This window comes from Anoplolepis gracilipes, chromosome 3, assembly GCF_047496725.1.
Source record: "Anoplolepis gracilipes chromosome 3, ASM4749672v1, whole genome shotgun sequence".
NCBI classification, from domain to species: domain Eukaryota; kingdom Metazoa; phylum Arthropoda; class Insecta; order Hymenoptera; family Formicidae; genus Anoplolepis; species Anoplolepis gracilipes.
Genome location: NC_132972.1, coordinates 8,761,778 through 8,782,114, shown reverse-complemented (window position 1 = coordinate 8,782,114; position 20,337 = coordinate 8,761,778). Strand labels below are relative to the sequence as shown.

General features: G+C 38.2%; 1 protein-coding gene and 1 long non-coding RNA gene across 24 annotated transcripts in view; one reads left to right on the top strand and one right to left on the bottom strand.

Annotated features, from left to right (window-relative positions):
• The window catches only part of LOC140664093 (protein muscleblind), a 378,997-nt gene that overhangs the window by 143,438 nt on the left and 215,222 nt on the right, over positions 1-20,337 (top strand). The window contains exon 3 of one of the 22 annotated variants that reach the window (XM_072888848.1): positions 2,359-18,397. The exons of the other annotated variants lie outside the window; for them this stretch is intronic. Coding sequence (XP_072744949.1) covers positions 2,359-2,370 — 12 coding nt within the window. The 3' untranslated portion in view covers positions 2,371-18,397. Of the gene's footprint in view, positions 1-2,358; positions 18,398-20,337 lie in introns of those variants that run through there. 22 annotated transcript variants of the gene reach the window in all.
• Positions 1-20,337, bottom strand: part of LOC140664096 (uncharacterized) — a 241,066-nt gene that overhangs the window by 150,885 nt on the left and 69,844 nt on the right. The gene's annotated exons all lie outside the window — the stretch shown is intronic.

The following is a 20,337-nucleotide window of genomic DNA, read 5'->3' as shown; positions in this document are numbered from 1 at the left end:
CCACTCAGTATTTGCCCGATGTAACATCTTATATTCTATCGGTCTGATGTACTAAAAATTTATTCAATGTATAAAAATTTATTATTTTTTGTCTTGGGCGTTAATTGGGAGGCTTTAAAAGCAATAATTTATTACATTGATTTTTAATAAAGAATTAGCGGTACAAATAGTATATTACAAACTAGTTTTTATTTTCAAAGCTGGTCTTGTAAAATTTCATCCAATTTCATCCATATTTAATTTTGATCAAAGTCATTTCCATTATCATTTTAATCTAATGCTTTACTTTGAGTTCTGAAAGTCTTATGTGACTTACTTATCTTTATCATTGATAGCGAAACTTGGTTTAAACGATGGCTCGGTTTATCAGAGCGGACTGAAATATGTGATATCCCGCGAGAATTAAGAATCGTCGCAATAAGGCGCGTTGTTACGTTTGCTCAACTTTGCTTTACGAAGAGGATGAGGGAAGTATTAACTGCTACTGTACTTTTCTCGAGGATTCTTTGCTATCTTTCAAATTATCGTCGGTCGTGCCGGCATTGAACCAACGCATCGAAGCACGAAGGCAACCAGACCCGCCATGGGTACTCGCCTCGTCGTCTGGGAGAGCCGTGTTGCCGCTTCCGTGTCATTTCGCACCAGTAACCACGAGCCGTCTATTATGAAACCGGAAGCGTCTGGTTACCGGCGTGGCATGGCATGGCATGGCGTAGCGACGTGTCACGGGTCCGCCCGTTGATTTTGTCTCGCTTCATCGGTGGCACAGCCTCTGTTTCGAAGCGGAAATGTGATCCGAAAATCCCCCGACAGCACGATTTGTGTTTCGGAAAATCGACGCGACAATTAATATACTCTTGCACAGTCTGTCCTTCTCGCACCTATACCAGCTCTCATTTGATTTGTCAATTATTTCAATCGATTATTACATTGCGAGTTACATTTCAGAGCTGTTTATCTACGATATTAATTTTTCTGATATGTATCAGCAATATGTAACATGTATTCTTCATCACATTTACTTTTGATCTGAGAAATGATGAGCAAAAAAATAAACCATTCACAATTTCACGTAACGTGAAAAATGAAAGAAGAAAGAAAAGAATATATAACGAGATTATATGAAAAACCGTGTCTTCTCTCGGTTTGCCACAAAATTCTCTCTCGCAGTTTATATTCTGCTATCTCTGTCTATCTTTGTAGAAATTAGAACGACACGGCGACATTAATAGCTCCGATTTCATCACGCGAATATGAAACTAGCAGATATTTCTGGCGTAATAAAGTTCTGCCAACCGGGTGCAATTTTGTTAAATAAAGGTGGGAAGTCTCGAATCTGTCAAGTGCTAAATTAAGAAACTTTAGTTACGACAGGTAAGAACATGCCATTATACGTTGTTAATAGCGTATCAAAGAAGCTAGGTGTTAGAGAAACTTAGCTCATTATTACATAGCTTTTCGCAGCTGACGATCATAATAAAGAATAAAAAGTAATCGCAGCCCTTTTTTATTAAACGGCACAAAAAAATATCTATTTGAAATAGCTATATGCGTGTGTGAAGATATAATAAATTTTGCAGCTTTTTGGTTTCTAATATTTTAGATGAAGTGTCTTTGAGTCGCTCAGTTTGAGAAGATAAATATGGAATTTAGAAAAATTATACTATCTTTATATGGAATAATTTAAAATTTCAAGAAGCATGACATTCTCTATTAGGAGATGTGGTTTTTGTAAATCTTCTGTCAAAATTAGCAAAGTATCTTTTCAAGATAATCAATTTATTATGATTTTGTTAGGAACGCATTAGTTTGGAACTAGATTTTTTACTAATTCCTCGATCAAATTTTATAAAGCATCTCGTACATTGATCTCTGTAAAAAATTATCCTTTTAAAATATATAAAAAAGTATTAAAAATCTACACCACTTGTTAAAAATTGTTATATGTTTATATATATTATTATGTATATCTATTTACTAAATAGTGTTATTTTAACTACAAAAATAATATGATATCAAAAAATTGCGTTAAAACTAAAAATAAAAATTTGGAAAAATATTTTAACTAAAAAAGGTGTACGAAATAGTTGTTTTAATCTGTTTTAATAGTTGTTTTAAAAAGTTATATCCTGGAAAATTTAATAAAAAAAAAATTAGTGCAAAAAACAAAAAAAAACACAAAATTACAAATGATTAAAAAGATTAAAAATTACAAATTCATACAAAAAATAAAACTTTATGTAAAATATTTTTTAATTTATATACGAGTTTTAGAACTCGCTTTTTCACTAATTCGTCGATAAAACTTTATAAAGCATCTCGTACATTGATGTAATGAATTTTTTCTTTTTGTTTCAGGTAAGTCAATAAAACGACCGAGAGAGAAAGTAACGATGCGGCGCTCGAAAGGTGTACAACAGGTCGCGGTAATGTTGTAATTAACGAGAAAGCTCTCGTAATAGTCAAATCACGATAGTGTTGGATAGTCGACATAAGCAGGTATTAAAAAAATAGATAAAGCAGAGTCCGCTTGCAAGCTTACAAGCTCCGGGCTTACAAGGCCGGAGGATTCCGCGTAACCCGCCGTGCGGGGCGCGCAGGAAAGTCGTTAACGACAGTTTAAGCACACCGTGGTATATAATGGATCGTACACGCCTGTTCTATTTAACTACATCCGCGTAATACCGTAGACCCGTCACTAGTTATGTACATAACCTTCACTTTGAATAAGAAAATATAAATAACTTTAAATAAGAAAAACAAGAAAGACATTTTTTATTTATTTTTTTTTTATTTTCCCGTTAAACACATACATGTGACATTTAAATTTGCAGCCATTAATTTGATTTGCACAAGATTCTCTCAATTATGAACAGAGCATAGAATTATTGTTTTGATCAAGGATAATAATGATAATAATAGAAATAATAAACAGGACATATATCAAATATCCATAATATTATGTATATCATCTTGTCAAGCATATCAAGCATATTAGAGAGATACTAGAAATGCATTGCAGTGATAATGCATTGCATTATATCCATTACGTACTATGAATCTGTTGCAGCCTAAAATCAAATTTAACGATTAATAATAGAGTAGATTATATAATATATCTACAAACAATAGAAAATTCCTGAATGATCACAACAAATCGTAATAAGTCACAAGAAAAGTTGTGTTGCCTTTGAATATTTTACAAATCAATATATTAATTTCTCAGGGTTTTTTCAGACATCAAATTTTGTGTATGTATGGATATTTTGGAAAAGGCGTATAATTTAAAAATAAATTCCTTATTTTTCATTTCGAAACTTAATTATCACGAAATTTTCAACGCGGATTAAAAAGTTACGACACTCAGAGCTCGATGGCATCTTGTGAAATTTTTCGCGAAGAAAAAGTTGGACTCCAGACGCATCGAAGAGAAGTTATGGCCGCGGTAAATCTGGACCATCCCGTATAATCGGTACGCGCCGAACAGGTCGATTGCTATTTTCGTGATTACATTAATCTGAGTTCGAGATATTTATGACATAATATTTTACGGCCGAAAGCCCTGTTGCGCGTGCGGCGCGCCAATTTGTGTCCGTGCTTAACGCGCGTCGCTTGGCATTCCATTATCTACATTGATCCTCGCTTTTCGTGTATTTTATATTTTATCGGCGTCCCTAGGGTGAAATGAATATCGCTAGGCACTAGATGACGTCGACCGTAAATTCACCGCCGTTTGATCGCGATCGAACGTAAACGCGCAGCGTTTTCATAACCCAGCGCGATTTTCTTTGTTTAAATATAGTGTTTTATTATAATGAAATTCCATACATATTGCAACACGTTTACGTATATAGTTGTCTATTGCAACGTAATATTTTTATACACCTATATAAATGAAATTAATAGAATATAAATATATTAAGAGAATATCATAATGTAATAGAGTATTTTGTTTTTATGCTTGTTGTTCCAATTTTATTTTCTTGTTGTCGAGTCTAGTTTATGTAAAAAAAAAATGTTATACAATTTGATTCTTAAAAAAAATTTTTTTTAATTTAGCGATTATCACCAAAGTAGTATTAATTCTTTTGAGAGGTTATACTTTATGACGCTGTTGCTTTAGCAAAAAAGAGACTTTCGTCGTTAAATAAACGTTCCAAATCATTTTTCGCCGAGGCACGTTCCGTTTTGACCCACAAGTGCGGTATACGCGAGGTTGTTACTGTTCTACCAAAGTGGTTGCTGCTTTGTTTTATAATTTTTCCCAATTATGTACTACCGTTCGCTTTTGAAGTGCGCTCGACTGTTTGCCGGGTTTTAATGACTCGGCATGCAAAATTAACTTCGTTATTTGTGCCACATTATTATAAAATAACACGCTTCTCAACTCACTCATTAGTTTAAAGACTGAGATAAACATAAGTCGTGCACTTGCCATCGCGAGTAGTCCGCGTGAAACGTAATAGAAATTAGTTGCAATTAACACTTTACGATATTACTTTGTACGATGTTGCTCTTGATTTTTAACTTTGACAAGTAGAGAGAGCCAATATAGTCTGTCTTTTTCTCTCTCTCTAAAAAAAAAAAAAAAAATAATTTCTATCAAAAATTAAAATCACTTAGCAGTGATGACGTACAGTGCTCATTATCCGAAAAATCGTTAGATCGCATTATTTCTCGTTCGCGACTTTGGCATGTCGTGGATCGGTCCAAGCAAACAAATAGTTTTCAATAAGAAAGTTTCCTTGTAAAGGGTCCAGGTGCAGGTGAACTTCTGCGGCAAGAGTTTAAGGCGCCGGGGGAATAAAACTTTTTCGCAGTTTTTAAAACAGTTCCGTGCTTTTCCAACATTTAAAGACTACATAGTTCGGGCTCTCACCCTTTTTTCTGCGGGTCCTCCCCACCCCCCACCCCTCCCCACCTCCGGGCGCATTCTGCTACCTACCTCACGGCGCAACCGAGTCTTTTCGCTCGTTCGCTTTTGGGGTTATCTCCGCGGCAGTAACTTGAAACATTCCACCGGCGAAATATTCTGGGAAATTAATATTCCACGAAAAATCTTGCGCGAACGATTTGCGGTAGCAATTTTGCGAAACGGAGGAAAAGTTCTGCGTGCGTTTCTGACGCGAAATCACGATCGAGCGAAATCAAAGTTGTGCAAAGATACGGTTCTTCTTTCTACAGGTAAGAAAACACTTCGCGCTGCGGATGCTATCAAAGCGTTCGAATACCATCGAGCGGAATGAAATAATGACGAGATCGGCGCTTTTGTCGATATCTCTCTCTCTCTCGACATTTTTAATATCCAATCGCGATATTCCGCCGATCCCATCGCTCCTGAGAATTCTCGAGATACCAAAGACGGTTCACTAGATTGAATAAAGATTAACTGGATTATACACGCGGTATACGATAATTCGATGAAAGGATTTGGCTGAGATAGAACTAATCGTAAGACAGTATCGCTATCAAATGCCATTTATAATCTTGCTAAAAAAAAAAAAAAAAAAAAAAAAAAAAAAAAAAAAAAAAAGGATAATCTTATCGCGAGCTGAAGTAGAGAGTCGTAGCGATGGAAGATAAGATTTGCGAATTTTATTTGCATCGGTAACCTTTATTCGCTGGAATGGAATTAATTTGATTTTTAAATCACAAACAAAATGTAAGTTCATAATGTGTTTGAATTATCGATCGAAAATAAATCTCCGCCCGTGATGCGTGTCTCGCAAATTTTTTCTCGCTTCCCTTTCTCGCTTCATTTTCGAGATGACATATTCGTTGGGTCGGGTAAGATTAATGCGTAATCGAGTGATAAGTAAACGGTTATTTTGCTGCTCCCTTCTTCCTCTCTTTCTGCGAGAGAATATCTCCAGATGTGTTTTCTGGAGCTATCAAGATATTCCAGCGCCAGCGAGCTGAATTAAATAATGACGAAATCGCATCGGGTGCTTTTCCGTGGCGGTACGTGCGGCCAATACTACGTGGTTACGGCGATCGTATCGTAATTTATCCAGTTCGAAAATTCTGCGGGATAGTGGTTTCGTTGGTACAGACATTCTAGTATAGCTCCCCCATGATTTTCTCTTTGAGGGCGCGTCGTTACGTCAGTCGCTTCCGCCGATAGACAAAATTAGGTATCCTGCGAGAGAGAAAGAAAGAAAAAGAGCTTTTTATGTCAGATATTTGCAAATCTTTATATACGAAATATCTTTTCTGCTGAGTGTGACATATACATACGAAGGATAATCAAATTTTTGATGTTGTAATAACATATTCTTAGATTTTGCGATCCTAAGACACGTCATCATTCGACTTTTTTAATAAAAGTATCAATTGCAAATACGTGTGTCAGTCGAACATTTATAAAAAAAAAAAAAAAAAAAAAAAAATCTGAAAGAAAGATAGAGAATCATTTTTTATAATTTGATTAAAAATGATTTTTTTTTTGTCTGGCAGTTTATTAGTAAATATGAAAATTCATCCAACGTATATGAATTAAATTAATTTAAATAATGCGCAACATGTGTGTATGTATGTAGATGTAAAAAATTCGTTCGCGCTGGCAACTCTAAAATTTTTAAATCAAGCGTGAATGTGCTAAAGTGCGATTACTCAACGTTATGAATATTTGAGCAAATTATAACAAATATATGAGCGCACAGCACTTAACGTGTCTGTTGTTTTTGTTCTTACGATATCAAGAATAATTCATACCGTTTTTACTGAAAGATTCAAATATCAGCGTAAAGTTTTCTGCCGTGATATATATTGCAGCGTTCCTATCTAGCGAATAACGCACAATATCGTACTGTACGTTCGCGTGACGCTAAATAAACAAAATTATGCATCCAGATTCACGGTGCGTTCAGCGTTGCTGCTATTACTTGTTGATATACGATTAATTATCGTCCATACGTTATTCGCCTTTATTAAACAATTTTAATATCCTCGTAAACACGCGCCGCGATATATCATCGGGTAATACTCTTATCGCGAGCTGCGAAGTAGGGAGAGAATTGGATAGAAGCGGAACATTTTTCACTTCCGGGATGATATACTATTCCCGGTGCAAGGATGGCTTCGTCCTTTTACGTCGGGGCATCGCCGAATCTCTTAAGGATCGCAGAACTCGATTTTCCCCAAAGTCGTAAGTAATAAAAATCGCGTCCGACGACAGCTAATATTAGTGATGACATTCCGATGCATTTTTATTGCCGGTCATTTCGCGTGTTGGAATCGCATTACGTTTTATTTGTCAAGTTATGTGCGCGATAGCAGCGGTATTGATGTTAAAAAAGAAAACAAAATAAATTAGAAGAAGCTAAAAATTTGTAATATAAATTTTTTCTAATGATATTCCAGCGATATTGAACTCCGAGTATGGCAGATATATAATCGCGCCTTTTGGACGTAAAATTTCGTGCTTCTTTTATCGGCTTAAAGAAGGATTTTCTTGATTTTATCAATACAGTATAAATAGAGAAGAGCCGTTTATATAATAGAGCAGTAAGTGTTTACCGATTTGCAATTGAACGTGTTATCGGTGCCATTAATCGATCTGCTAAACTGATCAATCTAATGTAATACAGCGGACGTACGTCAGCAACGCTAATTACGAAGCAATGAAGCATTTATTCATTATTATACGCGCCCATTATCCCGGTCAACTTTAGCTCGCGTTTCTGCAATTACGTGTGAGATAAACACTTGGCGAGTTAACTACAATCGAATGCGAAGATACTATCGCACGCAATTGCCGCAGCCATGACATGGTAATTCTAGAGCACGAACTGGTTCGCGCAGAGAAATAAATACATAATAAACGCCGTAATGACGCATGTCGCATCGCGCGGAAAACATTCTCGTCACAGTGGTAAACGATTTTTCGATTCCCCATTACGCTCGAGCACGGCGAAAATGCGCGCGTTAATTTGTTATATATTGTGTAAATTGTACACATTGGATTTAATATATTTCTATTTGTATTGTATATTGAAATATAAATTCGAAACCTTTGTAAATGAGCTGCGTGAAAAGCTCGGTGAATAACAGAATCTACAGGTAGCTTTTGAGGTTTTGCGTAAACTTTATTTCGAAATTTTTATTAATAAAAGTAAAATGTGTGGTAATTGGAGAAAATTTCCCTCTACAAATGCATGAATGTATATGAAAAATCAGAAATAATTCCCACAAGGAAATTAAAGTAAGGAATGAAGAAAGATACCAACAGGCTATTCGTCATAACCGCAGCTAACCGCATTAGTGCTTGATAAAGTGTTTTAATTTCAATTTTACCCAACTTTATAAAATAATAACCATTAATTTAAAAAAAAAAAAAAAGAGAGAATTAAAAACAGCGTGGATCGTGTTTAACTTTACCGAACGCTTTAACGTTTCCTACATTCTCCTTTCGTGCTTTCTATTCATCGCCTAATAGTTTAAACGGATTTCATCCTCGCAGTTCTATTCAAGCGCCGGGGATAATTCAAGACCGAGCGGATTAATGATAATCGATCGATCGGAATTACTGGCGGGTGGAGTAATTTTCGCAGGAGCGCCGCATATTCGTCCATCGATCGGCTCGTCTCCTTTTTACCGTCGGTATTCGGTACGATCGGGACATCCCGTGGCTCTCTCGGTCGTGTCAACCTTTCGAGGACGCCCCATTGTCCTGCGGCTTTCAGCCTCGGAAATGAAGTAATGGAAACGCGGCTGGATCTCCCTTTCCTGCGCCGCACGACGTGCAATTTTACTCCTTCCTTTTTTTCCCTCTGGCCTTCTCTCCCCTCTTCCATTCCGCCTACTCGTTTCCAGTAGCTTTCCTTCATCCGTTCTTTCTATCCGCTTGCCATCGACCGCACCCCGGTTTGTCGCAATCGTATTAGGTTCGCTGTTTCGTCGACGAGCTACGTTTATAGCGTGCAGCGTGTCCAGCGAGAAGGAGGCTCAGAGGGTTTACAGGAATCCGTATTTCTACCTTCCGGTCTTTTTTTTCGCGAATATATACGAAAATAAAGTCTGATAAAAAGTCAAACCATCGGAAATTTCTGGTGCAAGTTGAATTGCCCCGTAAAAAAGTAAAACAAAATTAAAAACGATAGAAACGTGACTTGTTAGAAATTTCAAGCTACTTATTTATTTCAATTTATTATAAAGGTGTTTACTGCCATTTTTATAAAAACTGAAAACGCGAACATGAAGTAAAACAAAAATAAAAACATTCTAATCAGTATTAAAAAAAATAGTTTCTACCTTATTTTTATTACTTATCATATCGATAAAAATTTTATTATTCGAAATGAAAAAGAATAGCAGAAAAAATTGTATCAAGACATTTTTACTTTTTTTTTGTTTTTTTAAGAAATATTGTATTTTTTCCAGAGGTTACCGGTCCTTAAGGAACTAACGATGACTCCGACTATCCGCTCTTCCGCTTTTACGCTACTTTCCGTTTGTTTTCTCTAGAACGCGTCATCGGTCGCGACCGCAACGATCGTATTAGCAACGCCTTTTCTTCGTACGTTCCCTTCGACATGAGTTTATATCGTCAGCGCTCTCGAATCCTTGATGGTGGTCCCGCGCTCCATTCCTTTTTCCGGCATATCCAGCTTAAAAATACAATAAAATTGTTCCTCGCGACTCTACTCGATCCCGGGACCCCGCGCGAGACTGAGGTAAAAGGCTTTCGGAGATTTCGAGTGGTAATTTATTTCCGGCCGCGAGGGTCCTCTCTAGAGTGTGTGGCGAGAGTCACGACAAAGGAAAACTATCTCCTCGAGTCTCGTCAATGTGTCGTTCTCGGCTCTCTCGACTTTTTCCTTCTCCTCGTTCAACCTTGTCGTTCTTCTTGCTCCTTCCCTTTCACCGTTTCTCTTTCGCTTCTTTGCCCTCAACACCATCTGAAATCTTTCAGAGTTTCCCCGATAACGTTTGTGTCGTCTGTTTCGCGACTTTGTCGCCGTAGATTAGGATGAGAAATCAGTCGGCGGTGAAGTCCATTAAAAATCTCTCTTGGGAGTCGTAATTTTTCGAGCGGATATTCGCGTAGTAATATTTTCGTCGAGCTTGATATATTTTCAACCTGCTAATTGCTCATAAATTTAAATTTTTTCACGTGCTTCTCTAAATCTGCCAACTATTAGAAAGCTAAACGTTAAACTAAAAATTTAATAATAGTTATATAAAATGTTATTTGGCGCTACTTTTTAATTTATGAAAATTAAATTTTAAAAACGTTAAGTTAAAAAAAAAAAAAAAAACTTGCCTTTTAATTAGGCTGAATCAAATTTTATATATATTAAAAATATTGCATGTCTATATTGTATAGTAAATTTATTTCCTAATTATACGTTTCTAATGAGGAAATTTTTTGTAATAATCAGATTTTTATCTCATTGACTAACGTGCGCCATTTTCGATTTCCATTTGTACATGCCGGCGATTTAATATGTCGTCAATGAAATAATATAAATTCCAACGACACATATGTGGTAGGATCAGCCCATTGTTGCGTTCATTAATTATTTCTATGTAGGACGTATGTCGGTGGCAAACGATTTATTGGTACAGTGAACTAATTACTTTCTAGCGTACAATGGTAATTGTAACGCGCATTCCCGGTATATTAAGCATCGTGCTCGCGCCATTGTATGAACCATTATGGATATTATGTCATACGGAAAATATCTTCGTTCTTCGTTCACAGAACTACCGGCGAACACGTCTTTCCCGGAGACGCGCTCAGGTGATTTCACTTCACCGTCTCGGAGAAAATCCGTTTTTAAGCCCCATTTTTTTTACAGCGATGCGAAAGCCTTTTAAATCCTGCTTGTTGGACCGTTTTTTAAAAATTCTTTTCGTTTTCCTTAACACACTGATATTTTCAATGATTAACGCGAATGAGAAATTGAGAATTCCAAAGCGTCAGTGATCGCGCAGATAATAATATCTTTACGTTAATATTCACGATAGTACTACTTGCTAATATTATAATATTATATACTCTTTTATATATATATATATTTCACATCGTATTAATCATCCTACTAAGTCACAATGTCATTTGTCACATTACGACGGGTAATAACTCGTCTTACGTGTTTCGCTTCATGTCTCTTAAAGCGACAGCTACGTCGTCTGCGGCGTAAAAATCTGCCGGGAATCGTAAACCCGAGGTCGGTCAAGACAAAGCTAATTTTCCACGTAGCTGCAAACGAGACATTACGCAAGCGTCCGTGCGACGGCACAACAAATATAAATCCGCTCGAATGTGCCTTCGAATGGAGCCTTAAGGGTGGCTGGACAGCACTACCACGATCCCCTTCCGTATCTAAGACTCTGTCAAACTCTCTCCGATCCGTTCTGCCCTCCTCGACGCTCGTGTATTTTACCGGCATGATCATAAAGATTCGTACACGCGAATACGAGTGCCAGAATTGACTCTGTAACGAGCGCTGTAATAACAAACGAGCTGCGACGTAAGTCAAACGAATGGGTCTTTTACGAGTTTCGTGGAGATAGTGTCGTAAGGAGGGAAAAACGGGGAGGACAGCCAAGTGGGAGGCGACCAGGAGGGCTGGATGTCACACATACATACGCAAACATGAGTAAGTATCGTGGCCTGAATATATACGAGAGGGTCGTTAACTATTAAAAAGATATTTCGTGTAAATTTTTTGTGCGTTAAAAAGACTGGAAACTCGATAAGACGTCTTTATTGTTATTATTTCCTAATAGTGTCGTGTAAATGTTATTAAATGTTATTAAAAGTATTTTAAAGTTTTTATAGTGTATTTGGAAACAGAAAAAAATGATAATTGACAGCGCGTTTCTCGATATCACAATATTATTTAGAAACTTTTTAGAAAGTTTGATAAGCGAGTTGGATCATCAATCTAGAAACTAATGCGTTAGGTCAGGCCGTACAGATAACATAGATATGTTATCTGTTAAGTGTAATTAAATAATTTGTTAAACGTGTAATAAAGCTAAATATATATGCTTCTTTCAAGATCTCATAACTTAGTTGTAAGTTGTAAAACATTGTAAAGATAAGCATTGATATACCGCTATTAACTAGGCGCTATCAGCTAAGAAATAAGTAGTTTGCAGTCATGTGTCTCTTAAAATAGAATTTTACAAAATGTAGTATAAAAGCTTATGTTTGTAACATTTTAAGCGAAATTTTTTCTCTTATTATTAATTATTGATAATTAATGTTCCGTTCAAGAGTTGTTACACGCATGACTGATTTGTTATAAATTTCTAACATTATTAGTGAAAAATGTTATTTATTATTAGGTATACATTAGACTAGCTTCAAAACTTCCTCAAGTTTTACTTTTGAAACAAAGTTCAATTAACGCAAATAACGAAAACTCTGGATTCATTATCTTCAAAACATTATTGGAACGTGTTGTCTACGTTACGCACACTTGCGTCGCGGCTCCTTAAAATCAAAGAATATTGCTTCTTTCTCCTTCGTGACTAGCACAAACGTTTCGTCCAGCGAGAATTCACAGACAAACGGGACAATAGCGAGGCGCAATGGCCCGCAGCGTTTCGCAATATGACACTGCGTGCTCGGCATCAAAAAGGAAACGCGGACCCTTTTTTTGATATCCGCTTATTTTTCGACCGCGTCGTTTTGTCACGCAGGCTTTTTCAGATTTTTAATTAAAAATGCGAAGCGACGAGGGTGATGGGAGAGGAAGAGAGAGAGGAGTTACATAGAGGGGCAAGCTCGAGCGGGATAAGCTTTGTGTATACGGATACATAAACCCCCGCTTGACTGCCGCACCGATATACCTACACTTTGGTGGCTCGCAGGTTATTATGGGAGCTCGATTTTATGCGGCGCGTGTTAGTACGTTAGTCGCGAATTAGGTCTGTTTTTCGCGTCGCGGCCGCCGCCCAATTTTCGCGATAACGCGGTCCAGGTTACGGTAATCTAATCGTAACCGTCTCGTATCTTCCGGCGCGGGATTTAGGCGCGCCGCACGTTACGCCATCGTTGGAGATTTTTATGCCGGCGATTTTACGCCATTCGGGGCTAGATATCTCTCTCGTTCCGGACGAACGAAAATAACGCGGTTAAAGCGCGACCGCAATATAACCGAACGCGCGATTGAAACGCGAGGGAATGATTCAGCGACGCGAGCGCACGAGAATGTGCTCGGTTGAACCGAACAAAGCACAGCGTTTGCAGAGCGTACAAAGTGCATGATATATTCCAGGAAGCTTGAGCTTTAGCGAAACGACGGACGGATGAGACTGGATCTCTTTATTAAAAAAAGCTAGAAAGCTCTCTTCTTTTATTAGTTGTCTTAAAGATTCCAGTTTCTCTTTGTCTTATATCGTGATGCAGACGTGAAAAGAGTATCTGACATAAGTAATTTAAAATTGCTTTTTCTTATCTAATTTACCAGAGTTTATTAGATATGTTGTAATAAATATATAATATTTTCCTGCGATAATATAATTTTATTAATTTAAATATATTGTAAAGTATATAAATACACATATATTTGCCGACGTATAAAAAGTTAAGAATTATTATTGCACATGCGTAATATGTGATTCTTCAATATATAATAAAACAGTCACGGACGATTTCATCGAATAGTCAAAGAGATATGTAAAACGTAGAATGAAATTGATAGGACAGGATATATGAGAGGGGGAGAAGTCGAAGCGATAAGAGTGCGAAAAGGCAGGGTCACGTAAGGGCGTTATTAAAAACGTGCCAGTAGAGTGGTAGTTTTCAGGGGCAATATGCGGTTTGCTGCGCCAGAAGCAACGGAACTTATTCGTTCTATCAGCACGCGGAACCCTTTGGCGATGGCGGCCAAGTTTCTCGGATAAAGCTCTTTCTCTTCGCTTCTCGGTTTTCCGACGTTCCGTAGGCTTTTCTTCCTTCCTCATCCCCTCTTTTCTCAATTTCTTTTCTCAGATCACGGCGAACCTATTTCTCTCACAGCCACTACGAAATTTAAGTCGTTAAAATTACATTAGAGAAAAAACGCAGACCCCCAAGTCCCTGTATGTAACGCCGTTCGGTAATTTAGGGCGGAGGTCTAAGAACGGGGGATTCTGCAGCCCCGATCACGAATTACCGAAAGCCCCGGAGAATAATGAATGTTATTCCTCGCTTCTCTTCTTCCTTCCTTCCTTCCTTCCTCTTTTGCGGCCGCCGCGCCGGTAAAGGGGTAAAGAGGTGGGACTACCCCCCCATCTCGGAAGACTCCGCTTTCCACTTGGAGAGGCTCTTCTTCGCGCGCAAAGCAGCCACCTCCTTCTTCCCGTTTCCTCTAATTCGACCCCTCGAACCAACCCCCAATCTCCAACCACCACTCGGTTATTACTGGTTGGTCTCCCGGGAGGACGTTATTATCCGTGCGGCTCTTTCGCGATGAGTTCTCTCTCGGAAGCTGATCGACGGCGCGAAAAACGTCGACGGAGAACACGCCATGCGTATCGGATTTCCTCGGTACGACCGCGTTATCTAATTATCCGCTTGTTGTTTTTGCTCCTCTCCGCTATCGACTCCTCTTTCGCTCTCGCTTGACTCGACCGATTCGTAAACCGTTTGAAGAATGCAAAACAATTTTTATTCTTCTCCCATTATTCATATCATTTTTGACGTGCTCTTATGTAAATCCCAGAGGTATCAGGAATAACGCGTCTGCCACTCGCGACTTTATAGTACTATATTTTTGAAAATGGTCATGGTAGATGGAAAAAAAAAATGACGCGCACCTGCAACCATTCGTCGCGATAAATATGGGACGGGCGACGGCTCCGCAACTGACATTTGTTATCGAATGACAAGCTTCTCCCTGTCGGCACATTTATCTTCTGGCGTAGCGTCGCGGTATGGAGTTCATTTGCCCGGTATACGTATCGAATATGTACTATTACCGTGAACAAATTAACTCGCTCTCCGCCGTCCACGCTTCCGCCCGGCGATTCGCGCGCGCGTGGGAAAGAGACGCCTGGCCGGGTATTGCTTTGCGCGAATTGATCGACGCGAGTATCAATCGTAAATCGGAACGAACGGACCATGTAGACCGTCCGATGAGTGGACGAACCGATTACGTCAAAATGTCCTCCCCGAAATTTTCCCCGAGGCCTATCGTACTGCGAGCTTATTATTATCGCGAGATTATTTTTTATGCGTTTATATTTTTCCCCGATGCAATTTTGTATTTTATATATATATATATATATAATTACTTTAATTGTAAATTTAGTAATATATATTGAAGAGATAAAAATAATGGGATAAATTATTATAAGAAAGAAAATGTCACGTACGATACGTATAAGTGAGCGAAGAAATTAAAGTTTATAGATATTTTATGATATAAAAAACTTGAAAAATAGAGATTTTAAATCAGCATGACAAATTTTTTTTTTTTTTTGTGAACTTTACTTAAACATTATCTAACGCACAAAATTATAAATGCGATTAATGATACAAAATATAATGATTGTTTGTGAGACAATATTATATCTACCTGATGCATGTATTAATAATTGACAGCTTACGCAACACGCGGCGAGCGTTTGCACCTGTCACAATTCGTTCTCCTCTTTATCGAGATCAATCATGTCCCAATTCATTCTTTTCTCTATCAAGCCGTATAAAGCAGATGATAGATCGAGGAGCGGGCAAACAAAAAGTCACATCAACGACTCGTCAAACAGTTCTTCTCGCCTCAGCGCGGCGACCGTTCGCCGAATAACGAACTATTCTCACAATTTTTGAGCCAATGTTACCCGCGTCCGCCGGTATCGAATTAAATCTCCCCGGATTTTCTTCGCAACTCTTCGTAATACGGGGCGAGCTTTAATAGATCATGCCTATTCTCCCGCTGCCGGCGGATATCGATCCCGGAATCGAAAAACGAGAAGCGGCGTGGGTGCGAACAAAGGGCCGACGAGAGCAAACAAAATTACGCGAATGGCTCATCGTCCCTGATACCCTTTCCCTTCCGTCTCGCTCGGTTGCAGTTACTGCACCTGTCCGTTCCGGAGTAACGAACTGATCGCAAATCGAAATGCGCGTCTCCGACAACCTCTACCCTCTACCCTCGCGCGAATTAACTTTATCCACCGTCCTTCGCGAAAGTACACATCGGAACGCGAAATTATGGGCGAAGCGTGTCTGTTCCTATCGTTGAATCGCTTGGAAAGCACAGTTTTCGTAAATTCAACGTGTATCTCTACCAAGAATCCAGGGAAGGAAGATCGTGATTAGACAGCTTGTGTTTTATAAGTGTTTTAAGACTGAAGGATTATCGCGTGAGATAATGCATGACTCTTAGCAGACTTAACGACTTTGTGTCACTTTACATCCCGAGCGATTAAAGAGAGTTAAGTTCGCGAGATGAATGTTAATTTTTTGCCTCGCCGCCATTCGCTGCTATCGATCGCAGATTAATCTTTTCTCGCTTTCTTTTTCCGTCTTTGAGCAAATAATTGCGCGACGTATTATGTCCGTGAAAAGAACGATTCTTCGTATATCGTATATCGAATTTGAATCCGATGTGATGCGAAAAAGGGTGTGTGTGTGTGTGTGTGAGAATATCAACAGATGGTGTTTTAATCGTGGCGCCCTTTATCGTTGAAAGAGCAGGTTAAGGGGGAAGCGGACGAATGGAGAAAAAGAGAAACAGAGTCAGAGGGATAGCCGAGCCCGGGAGGACGAAGAGAGGAGAATAAACGAAGCGGGATGGAGGTGGATCGCTGGACGACCGGATAGTAAATGATTGTCGATTAAAGTGTCCCTCCTGCGGCCAGACCCAACGGCTCGATTGATGAATGGTTCGCGAAATCTGCATTCGTTGCAAAGTATTCGCTTGCCAATTTTGCCCGAGAATCGTACTCTACGTTTGTTCGCTGCTCGTTTTATCCTGAATTGCGTGAAAGGAATAAAAAAAAATAGAAATAAACAGACGTGCGCGTCGCTGCACCATTCCGTTTCCCGGATCTGGATCGTGATCTTTATTGACTTTGTGCCACGACGATGTATCGATAGGCACGCTTTCAGCAGCAATGAATGAAAAATAGGGAAAAATTACCGGCAGCACGTCGGAGCTCCGTTCCAACACAGCCTTTTCACGCTGCGCTCCCGATATCGATTCGATAAGCCGCTAATTAACGGAATGAAAAGCACGAGTGAGTTCGGCCTTGGTCTATTCAATATTTTCAATGATATTCTGTTTCGAACGGACATCAAAAGAATGTGCTGAAAATTATCTAAATTGTAGCAAAAATTTGCAGAGAGATATTCAGATAAAAATTTCACAGGATTTCAAAACATTAAGTAATACTAAAAAGAGATATTTTATTAAAAAAATACTAATTGGACAAAATTAAAAGGTAAACTTTGTTGCTATTTATATATTAATCTTCTTGGTAATGAAAAAGCTGATATTTTCTTTCGATAATGTGAAGGTTATTGAGTTTTTTTTGTAATCGTTAAAATCGTGAAGTGACTGCCAATAGTCGCAAACAATAGAAGGTCAGAGAGATAAGTGTTTTATTGAATAAAAGGCGATCGAGTTTTTTTTAGGGCTGTCAAAGTATTTTCAGCACGACACGTCTCGGCGGCCAAATATTCGCGGCACGTTTCGAATCGTCCGAAGTATCCGAATCGTCCGAGCGCGATTTGAACCCGAACGGCTTCTTCGTGCGTACGGCGATCGTTTGATCGTGTGCAATTGGGAAGGAATTAAGAGAGCAGAGTCTAAGTCGAAGGTCGGGACCCTTCGCTTTGAAACTTGATTGTTCGACGAGAGAGAATACGTCGAGCGCCGACGAGCTGGGCGTCGCTTTGGCTCGCTCTGATAAATGATTCGACAGATTCGTACACTTCTTTTGTCCTGAATCTCAGTTCGATCTATTATGCGTCAAAAGGTAGAAATATGTGGCGTTTAATTTTTTGAATGGTATAGTAAATAATATTACGAACCAATACTAAAGATAAGATGGTAAATATTGGAATAAAGAATTCGTATATCTTTTTATTTAAAATGTTTTGTCATTATATTGATTAATATATATGAAGTTTTCTTAAATTATCTTTCAGTCTTCTTTTTGGTAATTGTATTAAAAAAATTAATTAAGAGCTTTTGAGGTTGATACGTGTACATTAAGATTAAAGACGACGTATTATACATTAATTAAACGCATAAAATTAACTGTGCAGTAAGTTTTTCTACGAAAATAGCATTTTGTGTCAGAAACAAAAATTACTTTGTTACATTTCTTACAGTATCATGCGTTGAGGAAAAAATTAGTTTAATAACAATCAGGTCCATAAAAACTCTGCTTAGATCAAATTTCTCGCTCTTGCACATTTTTACACAAACAATAAATCGAATAGTTATATTTATTTATTTTGAATATTAAATAATTATATATATATATATATATATATATATATATATATTAATTTGTTTTAACTCGTCAACGTTGAAACAAATCTATGAGATATATTTATAATATTTTTGTTACCTTTTAAAAATCCTCAATTTTCTTTTAATATAATAATAATCATTAAAATACATTATATGAGCGCAGGCGTTAAGCATTTTATATTAAAATAAACAAATATTTTACTGTTACAACTGTCATCGAATACAATTGTTGCAAAAATGTATTATCTCGAAATTAAAATAAAAGGTAATTTAACACTTATCAAAGCGTGTAACAACGAAATTGTATTACACAATATGTTGATCTGTTCAATACTAGACTTCACGAGCCTCTTTTATTCATCCTTGATGGCACATCACCGCGAAAACACGATTAATTATGTGAGCACTATCAATGGAATATGACGCATTTTGCATAGCACTCCCGACATTGATTTTTTTTTTTTTTTTTTAAATTCTTATCATAACGTTGCAGAGAGAGATCGTGTAAAACAAACAGAGGTACATACCGACAATCACAAAGCAATGATTCGGATTCGAACTGTGCTCTCCAATTCGCTTGTTATTCGACAATTACATACATCGTAAAATGAAATAATCGAATAATAATGATTTCGTTAGGTACCTCTTGGTACTTGTCGCGATTATGTTCAGAGGAAATACGGACAAGGTTGTAACATGTAAATAAACTACAACATAACACGCTATACGTTATACGCTATATAAAAACAAACGCTGAATACCATGAAATATTTCATATACTAGATAATTTTTTAACAATATTACAAGATTTCCTTAATAAATAAATAACGAGTTTTTTTTTTTTTTTTTTTTTAGACTAATGCTCCTATATAATTTTTAATCTTTTACTGATGTTAATATAATTTGACTCTGTTCAAAACCCATATTAAAATAGACCAGGTTCTTTGTAACGAAACAATTAAGCTGCGCGAACATGGCTGATTTCATTAAGCGGCCGTTGTAAGACGGAAATGAAGGTTTCTTTTTCCCAGGGCGATATAAAACGAGACTTTTCACCGTTGAATTATCCGCGTGCTCCTGAAAAATTAACTTAAAATCTTACCATCGTGCGCGCCGTGGGCGGCACCTCGGCGGAGCAAATGAGAACGGTGCAACGTTACAATGGCGAGAAAGGGGGTCGGGAAAGGGTCAATTTACATTTAATCTACAAACATTCTTACGCTCCTTGTCTCGTTACTTTCTATTAAAGCGGAAACTGCTGGGCACTAGAATGATAGCCTTGTTCGTCGTGTACATGCGACGATCGATACCGTGACGCGATAGCATCTCGATTGCTGTTCGGGAAAAAAAAGAGGAGAAATAAAAGGGGGAAAAAAAGTCCAGAAGAACCGGAAAAAGAAACGAGTATACGCTCGTACTTACTTCGCGAAATTCAGCGATGGATTTTCCGCGGCTAATACCCGGTGTTCATGCTCGCCAAGCATGAGCCGACGATCTCGTCGGGGAGACGAGCTATTCAGGTCTCGGAGATTTCCAATCAGGAGTATTAAAGCTCGCCCTGCCTATCCTGCCGCGTTCGCCTCGAACCGTCGTCCATCGCGCGACGTCGTACACCGGCGATATTCATTACCAAATATTTGAGTTTAAAATGGGAGACATACATATCCTCTCTCCGCGTGTCCCACCTGCGGATTTCATAATCTGCACGGTGCGCGCGATCGATTCGCGCGCGCGCGCGCGCGCACGTGTCAGATGTGTCATGCTTTCGCATCGTGGACGTTTCGACGCGTGTGTGCGGGGATTCAGTCTCGTTGTGGGACACGCCGATATGGCCGATCGATGCTGCATCGTTATATCCAGATGAATGTTCAATTCCATTTATAAATCGGCATATGGAAATGGGGAAATAAAA